This window comes from Diadema antillarum, unplaced genomic scaffold, assembly GCF_040938485.1.
Source record: "Diadema antillarum isolate AM-2024a unplaced genomic scaffold, OU_Dant_1.0 seq00001761_RagTag, whole genome shotgun sequence".
In the NCBI taxonomy this organism is placed as follows: Eukaryota; Metazoa; Echinodermata; class Echinoidea; order Diadematoida; family Diadematidae; genus Diadema; species Diadema antillarum.
This window is the reverse complement of record NW_027272443.1, coordinates 920573-930494: the sequence shown is the minus strand read 5'-3', so window position 1 is coordinate 930494 and position 9922 is coordinate 920573. Positions and strand designations below refer to the sequence as shown.

Below are 9922 nucleotides of genomic sequence, written 5' to 3'. Positions count from 1 at the left end.
TGATACAATGATCCAACGCTTCAGTCACAATTATGGCATTGAAGGAACTGCTCTGACCTGGCTGAAGTCATATTTCGAAAACCGGAAGCAAACTGTCATCATTAACGGCGCGGAATCAGACGAACGCCCTCTCTTGTGGGGGGTTCCGCAAGGCTCTGTAATGGGTCCATTGGCTTTCGTCTTGTATACTGGCCCTCTGAGTGAGGTCATCGCGGCTCACAGACATAGCTTTAAGCCACATGCTGTATGCAGATGATACCCAGTTGTATGTTGTCATAAAACGTAATCATCTAGCTGGCAGCCTTTCATCTATGGAAGACTGTGTGAGGGATATAAAGGCTTGGGCTCGCGGCAACAACATGATGTTAAACGAAAACAAAACAGAAGTCGTCCACATTGTGTCACAATTTCGGAAAAGAATCGAGTCTGTTAGCCTCACCATCGATGGACCCACCATAAATGCGTCCAAATCTGCCAGAGATCTCGGCGTTATCGTGGACAACTCCTTGGATGGAAAGGAGCACATTCGCAAGGTGTGCCGGGCTGCTTCTTCTAGCATCTACAGGATCAGGAAAATCCGGAAATACCTCAACCAGAGCTCCACGGAACGACTTGTTGATGCTCTTGTAACATCGCATCTGGATTATTGCAACAGTTTGCTCATCAACTTACCTGCCTGTCATCTCGCTCCACTTCAGCATATACAGAACACTGCTGCCCGTCTTATCACTTGTACTAGGAAGTATGATCGCATCTCTCCTGTCATCCGCAATCTACACTGGCTGTTAATCCCACAACGAATCAAGTTCAAGATCCTTCTCATCACCTACAACATCATCCATAACCGCTCACCCATTTATCTAACTGACCTGATGTCATTGAAACCCAGACCGGATACACACATGGACCTAAGATCATCATCTGCAACCCAACTTAAACTTGGCCCTCGCACCCACAACCGCTATGGTGACCGTGCTTTTTCCGTTTGTGCCCCCCTTCTTTGGAACACTCTCCCTACTCACATTCAGACCTCCACCACCGTTGACATCTTCAAAAAGAAACTTAAAACTCATTTGTTTTTAGAGCAGAATTAATGATTATGTAGGCCCTGTATGCATTGTACATTTGTTATTCTAAGCTGATTTGTATGTTTGTTTGTTTGGTTGTTTAGCATTGTGAAGCGCTTCGAAACGTGTTGTATTAAGCGCTAAATAAATATTTCATATTATTATTATTATTATTATTATTATTATTGCAGATTCCAGCAAACTTTTCTGTTTTCTTTCGATTTTTTTTTAAACAGAAAGTGTTACAAAATGATATCTAACTAAAAAGTAAATTCTATGCAGACTCCCTCATCAAAAATCTGTTCTACCTTCTAGAGAAAACAGAAATGCGCAAAGTCACATTTATCCTTTCTCTTTATCTATAAATGTATTAAGCTCACCACACCATTTTGTCGAAATTATTATCGGTTAAAAGTAGCATTATACGTACCTTATAGCGGGCCAAAGAAGTCAGAAGTGCAACGTTATTAAGTCAAAGTCAGGGTCATAGTCTGGGTGCCAAAGCCACTTTTTGGGTCTAACCTTGTTTTACCGTCCACCCAATGTTTTTTGATGGTTTCACCCTATTTCGGGGGTGCTGAATCCGAATCTGGATGATGCAACTCTTGCATCCTTGAGGGTTTTGAGATATTCAAGATGGCCGCCAAAATGGCGCCAAAACCGGAAATTCCCACATATTTCCTTCTAAGTGGTGAGATATTGAAAACAATTGATGGATTTACCCTATTTCGAGGGTGCTGAATCCGAATCTGAATGATGCAACTCTTGCATTCTTGAGGATTTTGAGATATTCAAGATGGCCGCCAAAATAGCCGCCAAAACCGGAAATTCCCACGTATTTCCTTCTTAAAGGTGAGATATTGAAAACAATTGATGGTTTCACCCTATTTTGAGGGTGCTGAATCCGAATCTGGATGATGCAACTCCTGCATCCTTGTGGATTTTGAGATATTCAAGATGGCCGCCAAAATGGCCGCCAAAACCGGAAATTCCCACGTATTTCCTTCTAAAAGGTGAGATTTTGAAAACAATTGATGGTTTTACCCTATTTCGAGGGTGCTGAATCCGAATCTGGATGATGCAACTCTTGCATCCTTGAGGGTTTTGAGATATTCAAGATGGCCGCCAAAATGGCCGCCCAAACCGGAAATTCCCACGTATTTCCTTCTAAGTGGTGAGATATTGAAAACAATTGATGGATTTACCCTATTTCGAGGGTGCTGAATCCGAATCTGGATGATGCAACTCTTGCATCCTTGAGGATTTTGAGATATTCAAGATGGCCGCCTAAATGGCCGCCAAAACCGGAAATTCCCACGTATTCCCTTCAGCGCTTAGAAACATCGTAATAAGCGCTTTATAAATGATATTTATTATTATTATTATTATTATTATTATTTAAAAGGTGAGATATTGAAAACAAGTGATGGTTTTACCCTATTTCGAGGGTGCTGAATCCGAATCTGAATGATGCAACTCTTGCATTCTTGAGGATTTTGAGATATTCAAGATGGCCGCCAAAATAGCCGCCAAAACCGGAAATTCCCACGTATTTCCTTCTAAAAGGTGAGATATTGAAAACAATTGATGGTTTTACCCTATTTCGAGGGTGCTGAATCCGAATCTGGATAATGCAACTCTTGCATCCTTGAGGATTTTGAGATATGCAAGATGGCCGCCAAAATGGCCGCCAAAACCGAAAATTCCCACGTATTTCCTTCTAAATGGTGTGAAATTGGAAATAATTGATGATTCTCCCTATTTGGAAGGTGCTGAATCCGAATCTGGATGAGGCAACTCATGCATCCATGAAGTTTTTGAGATATGCAAGATGGCCGCCAAAATGGCTGTCAAAATGGCCGCCAATTGAAACCGGAAATTCCCATGTATTTCCTTCTGAATGGTGAGAAATTGAAAACAATTGATGGATCTACCCTATTTCTATGGTGTTGAATCCGAGTCTGGATGATGCAAACCTTGCATCTTTGAGGGTATTGAGATATTCAAGATGGCCGCCAAAATGGCCGCCAAAATGGCCGCCAATCAAAACCGGAAATTTTTATGTATTAGCTTTTAAATGGTGAGAAATAGAAAACAGTTGATGGTTTTACCCTATTTCGAGGGTGCTGAATCCGAATCTGGATGATGCACCTCGAGATAGTCAAGATGGCCGCCAAAATGGCCGCCGAAACGGAAACTCCAATGTATTTCCTTCTTATAAATGGTTAGAAATTGATAACAATTGATGGTTTTCGTCAATGGCACAGTTTGATCTTGCTGTATATGCAGTGAAACCAGCTCTACTGGATATCTTTGAGTTGGTACGATACAAGATTTAGTGTGCCAGCAATTAACCCTTCAAGACTACAGATGCGGTTGAACAATTGCAAGATTACACTGTTTCCTGTAATGGATAAGTTTTGAACATTAACAATTAATGGACAAGACATGTTCATTAAATCATATTGTGATAGTGATGTAGAGAAGTGTACTGAAATTACCCAACATTACCTGCCTTTATCCATGAGCAGTTTTAATCTCTTTATGCATGAACACTCAAATTGGTTATTTGGTTTATATTGGTGGTCTTGATGACATTGTTGAAGACACGAGTGGGACATTTTTATTGTTATGCTTCAATTTTTTCTTCAATATGATGTAACATTATGTATGTGTATATATATATATGTACACTGTATATATAATCTATTACAAACACACACGAGGGGACGGACAAATCACAGGTAACGCGCCGTGAAAAAAAAACTAAATAAAAATCAAACGACAACATGGAAGGTAATCTGTTGATAATCCAGTACTTACGAATATCATAATCGCGCAGAGTGCTTTTGATATTACCCTTATTGATATCTACTATAGTGGTCATGGATGCATCCATTTCCAATGACCTAATCAGAATATGCGACAAGTTTCACAAGAATACGAGGCGAGACTCGTCAGAATACAAGAAAAGTTTCAACACCAAATACCAACATGCCATAATTTAATTTTACTCTATTGATAGCCGAAAAGGATTAACTTTACATCTATGGAGCCATATTATTGGCGGCCACAAGCATTATTTCATAACAATTATGCATAAAGACATTTTCAGTCGTATCTTTCTTTGCGTTTGTACGTTTCAGTATGATGTCAATATCACTTCTTTTTTTTCCAGAACGTATTAAAGTTCCGTTTGAGACATATCGGAATATCTCAGTATATTACAATACCATTGTGACAGTCATTTTGACTGTCAATAAATGTTGGCTGATTTGACAAATTCGCTCAACTGCGTTGAATTCAAGAATACGAATTATTGCTTTTCACCCTGCATGGGTTTAATCTCCCGCTTCGCGTTGGAGCACAATACTTCACCATTTCAGTATAAGAACATGTTAAGGAGTTTCCGTTCATACAAGACATTTATAGATGTCCGAAAACCTTCAAAGACCTTCAGCACCCTCGAAATAGGGTAAGACCATCAATTTATTTTAAAATTTTTAACATTAAGAAAAAATATATTAACATTGGCATTTCTGCCACTTATTTTGGCTGTCATCTTGGACGTCTAAAACCCTAAAGAATGGACGAATTTCAACAATCAAGTTTCGAGGGTGTTGAATAGGGCCTAAAATTTACCAATTTTTGACAGTTATTTTGGCGGTCATCTTGGACATCTCAAAACCCTTAAAAAAGAACACGAAAGTTGCGTCAACCAGATTCTATTCAGCACCCTCGAAATAGAGTAAAACCGCCAATTGTTTTCAATTTTACACCATTTAGAAGGTAATATAGGGCTTACATAGAAATTTTCGTTTTTGACGGCCATTTAGGAGCCATTCTGGCGGCCATCTTTATTATCTCAAAACCCTCAAGGAAGTAAGAGCTGTATACTGGAGCTTCAAATTCAGCAAACTCAAAATAGTGTAAAATCACCAACTGTTTTATATTTTACACCATTTAGAAGGAAATAGGGGGTCTACATATGAATTTCCGTTTTTCGCGGTCATTTTTGACGACCATCTTTATCATCTTAAAACCCCTAAGGGTGCAAGAGTTGTATCCTGAGCTTCGGATTCAGCACACTCAAAATAAGATAAAAACCACCAATTGCTTTCAAATTGTCAACATTTAGAAGGAAATACATGGGAACTTCCGTTTTGGGCAGCCATTTTAACGGCCATATTGAATATCTCAAAATCTCCAACAATGCAGGAGTTGCACCATCTAGCTTCTGATTCAGCACCCTCGAAATAGGGTAAAACCATCAATTGTTTTCAATTTCTCACCATTTGGAAGGAAATACGTGGGAATTTTCGGTTTTGGGGGCCATTTTGGCGGCCATATTAAATATCTCAAAATCTTCAAGGATGCAAGAGTTGCATCATCCAGATTCGGATTCAGCACCCTCGAAATAGGGTAAAACCATCAATTGTTTTCAACGTCCCACCATTTACAAGGAAATACGTGGGAATTTCCGGTTTTAATCCGCGGCCATTTTGGCGGCCATCTTGAATATTTCTAAAACTTCATGGATGCAAGAGTTGCATCATTCAGATTCGGATTCAGCACCCTCGAAATAGGGTAAAACCATCAATTATTTTTAATTTCTCAACATTTAAAAGGAAATACGTGGGAATTTCCGGTTTTAATTGGCGGCCATTTTGGCGGCCATCTTGAATATCTCTAAAACTTCATGGATGCAAGAGTTGCATCATCCAGATTCGGATTCAGTACCCTCGAAATAGGGTAAAACCATCAATTGTTTTAAATTTCTCAACATTTAGAAGGAAATACATGAGAATTTCCGGTTTTTATTGGCGGCCATTTTGGCGGCCATCTTAAATATCTCAAAAACTTTATGGATGCAAGAGTTGCATCATCCAGATTATTCGGATTCAGCACCTTCCAAGCAGGGAGAATCATCAATTCTTTTCAATTTCACACCATTTAGAAAGAAATACGTGGGAAATTTCGGATTTGGCGGCCATTTTGGCAGCCATCTTGAATATCTTAAAACCCTCAAGGATGCCAGAGTTGCATCATCCAGATTCGGATTCAGCACCCTCGACATAGGGTAAAACCATCACTTGTTTTGAATATCTCACCATTTAGAAGGAAATACGTAGGAATTTCCGGTTTTGGCGGCCATCTTGGCGACCATCTTGAATATCTCAAAACCCTCAAGGATGCAAGAGTTGCATCATCCGGATTCGGATTCAGCACCCCCGAAATAGGGTAAAACCGTAAAAAAACATTGGGTGGACGGTAAAACAAGGTTCAGCCTCTGGCACCCAGACTATCAGAACGAGATCATAGTTCGACCACAGCAGGAAGTCGAAGACTGAGACTTTATGAATGAAGTAGGCCAGGGAAGTTCTCCCTGAGTAGGTTAAGTGATATGTCGTTTTGTCCCACACACCTGCCAGGTGATCACAGTTACCGCAGAGATGGGGCTGGACCATAGAGATGTATACTAGTAATATACTAGAGCGCGGACTGCGTGTGGCGCGTACGCAGCGCTCGTGTGCCGAGTTGAAGAGGCCGCGCGCCATCTTTGTCCGGGCAAAAACAATATCGCGTCCGGGCAGCGCAGTAGCGGTGGACACGTAAGCACGTATACACAAGCGCTCAAGCACGTATTAGTATTATGCATTGTACTTGTCTTTTAGCAAGAAGATGAAGGGGTCGGAGATGAGAGAAGGAAACAACTCAAACATTTAAGTTGCTAGTAATCTCTTATTATGAGTGGTAAAGAAAATGAAAATTAAACAAAATTTTACCTTATTCTCCACGAGGTAATACTTTCAAGCCGACCAACACGACCATGGTCCATGCAATGCAAAGGGTTCTCTTGGTCTCCAGACAGCCGGGTGCCCCTTGTGATATAATGATTACCGCAATTACATTAAACTTTCCTAAGCTGCGTCAGTATTTTTGTATTTTTCTGTATATTTTTTTGCAATTATATTTTTTTCTGTATTAGGGGACTGCATTCTATAATCCTGACATCTGTGTATACGAGTGTTTCATTGTATTTCTATTTTTATTTTTATTTTTTTGGTGGAAATGAAATAAATCATTCTTATAAGTACGTGTAGGCATATTGGTTCCATGACATATGCTCAAGCTCGAAATGCTGTTGAAGCTTGTCATAAACCCTAACCCAAATCATAACACCTAACCCTAATCCTAATCCTCACCCTGCCCGGTATGAACCAAAAGGCCCAATCAGACCCATGATGCTAATTCTATTTTCAGAAAGATATCAATGCCGGAGCATATGTCCTGTCACCAAGCCTATATTACGTATTCTAGCTTTCCTCACACTATCACCATATATAGTAAAATTAACTGCTGGTATAGCAAAGGGTGGAGGAACGATTTTTTTTTTTTTTTTTTTTTTGGGGGGGGGGGGGGGGCTCAAGGGCCAAATAGGGCACTTAGAAAAGAGCACTTTTTAAACTTAAAAAGGGGAGTTTTTTTTATTTTGGCAAGGAGGCAAATGCCCCCCCCCCCCCCCCCGTTCCGCCGACCTTGCACATAGTCACTATATTATGTACTGTATTAGCTATCTCAATCGGATCGAGAATGGCTGAGGGAGGGCGGAGTGCCCCCTGACGAATTTTGCAAGACCTTTTCTTTTCTTTTTCTTTTTTTTTGTCTTGAATCAATCTGTTTAACACACACTATAAATGTCATTTTAGTTACTTGTTAAAGGAAACTCCACTCCCCTTCTTTTCTCCTGTTTCTACATCCAAAAGCAGCACTTGATTCAGGCATTTTGCAACATAGATCTATGCTACATTCAGTAGAATTTGCGAATTTAAGAACACTTTCAATTTCCAAACTCCGATGGAGACCTTGGCATACATGCTAGCCTACTGCCGTTGCATCCCGTCGTCGATCTCCCTGCATGCTCCGCTAGCGCTATACGTTATCGGTACGGTCGCTAGTCGAAATTTGCCCGGACCAAAATGGCGAACGCCTCCTTCTATCGGTCACAGGGATTTTACGGAGTCCGCCCTCTAGTGTTCTTAGTATATATCTCTATGGGCTGGACACATGTAATGCAAGGCCACTGTTTGGAATGAACAGGGTTATCATGTGGAGTAGAGTTATAGAGTAAACGCACCCCTTTGCTCATCGATATCTGATTCATCTCCCGTGACTCTATGTGAGGTATGACATACCGGTGGTATTGTCGCTTCACGCGCGGAAGACTGCATCAAATCAAGGAGGTGAGATAAAGTGCACACTGAGACATTAAAAACAAATGTACAAATGCCATGCACTGTGACTCTTTTGTATTGCAGATTTAAGGTGATTATTGGACCGTATGTCATATTCACGTAAAGTTGCAATGTTTTAAATTTGGAGCAGGCACATACCACGGTGAAAAGTAACATGCATTGTGACTATGTAAAGTACTAAGACTCATGCTTCGTATATTTTTACGTACTTTACAATTAACTCTTTATGTGCCAGGGGCGGCGCAGCCGTGGGTGCCGTGGGGGCTCGGGCCCCACACTTTTTGTGCACCATACAAAGGAATACATAAGGTGTAATCACTTTTGTTTTGTTTGTTTGTTTGGTTTTTTTTTTGCTTGTTAGCTGAAGAAACCCGGAAGTAGACGGGGAGAGATGAGCTGAGGACCTTTTTTTTTTTTTTTTTTTTTTTTTGCTTGTTAGCTCATGAAACCCGGAAGTGGGCCCCCACACTTTTGAAAACAGTGCGCCGGCCCTGTGTGCCACGTTCTCACGTCCGACTCCGTCGACGGCGTGCCAACTTCGCATATTCTGCTCAACAAACGAAGCCGCCAAACCGATCGATAAATCGGCTAATCACTGCTAATTCCGCGGCACAATGAAAGCGTATCTCGTGCTTTTGTTTCTCTCATATACGGCTTGCATTCTACGTGGTGATTGACTATCATGCGCAAATATGCGCATTGCGAACATATTATAAGATTCGATTGAAAAACTACGAGTACTATCCCTACAAAGGTGACTTTCCTAAGGCCTTACAACTTCAAAGTGGGGATCTTCCTACCAGCATTGCCATTGATTTTCTTTACTATCTCTCATTTTGTATTTTCGTCAGAATTGCGAAAATTAAACGAGATTGATTTTGCAACCTATTCTTTTTTAACGACATACAAATAATACTGCTAAAGCTCCAGTTTGATCTACAAAACACAGCGCATGCATGCAGAGAGTAGTGGATAATATCATCTTATAAATGGCAGCTACATTCGTTCTCGAGAGACCCACAGTTAGTGGATTATTAGTAAAGTTTTGCATTGGTGGTTCAAAGGATTGAAACAACGGATTGACATGAATGGTTTTATAACAAATTATCTTATGTTTTAGAAAATACGTACTGCATGGGTTTTTGCTTGATATTGAATTCTCTCTACAGAACATTCTTCCCCTTACTCTGTTTTCCATTCCCCCCGGCCATCTGTATTCTGTGGAGACACGCCCACACTGTCAATCAGATTCCATGTCCCCGGCAAGGTACACACGTGAGTGCCTTGGTGGATACGCAGTGCTATCACACCAATCGCTGGTGGTGCCCTTTGATCACTGGTTCTAGAAGGCGCCCCCACCAGCACAAATCGTCTGCAGCGCGCACATCTGTCCAATCTCAGTGACTGCTCGTAACTGCCGACAAACAAACAAACAAACAAAGTACGCTATCTCTCCAAAATCACCTCCCCCCCCCCGCCAAGATTCCTTAATGGAATATATTTCCCCGAAAATGGATAATAATGATAATATCATATTCTGTGTAAAATAGTGATTTTCGTGTTTCATGACTATGAAGTAGCAAAAGCAGAATTGGAGTC

The 9922-nt window shown here is 40.7% G+C and overlaps 1 protein-coding gene across 1 annotated transcript; it reads left to right on the top strand.

Annotated features, from left to right (window-relative positions):
• Window positions 1-311: 311 nt before the first annotated feature.
• LOC139712140 (uncharacterized) lies at window positions 312-6537 on the top strand. The gene is made up of 2 exons (XM_071623974.1): window positions 312-966; window positions 6500-6537. Exons 1-2 carry the CDS (start codon window positions 312-314, stop codon window positions 6535-6537), a joined length of 693 nt encoding a protein of 230 aa, XP_071480075.1.
• The last annotated feature ends 3385 nt before the right edge of the window (window positions 6538-9922 follow it).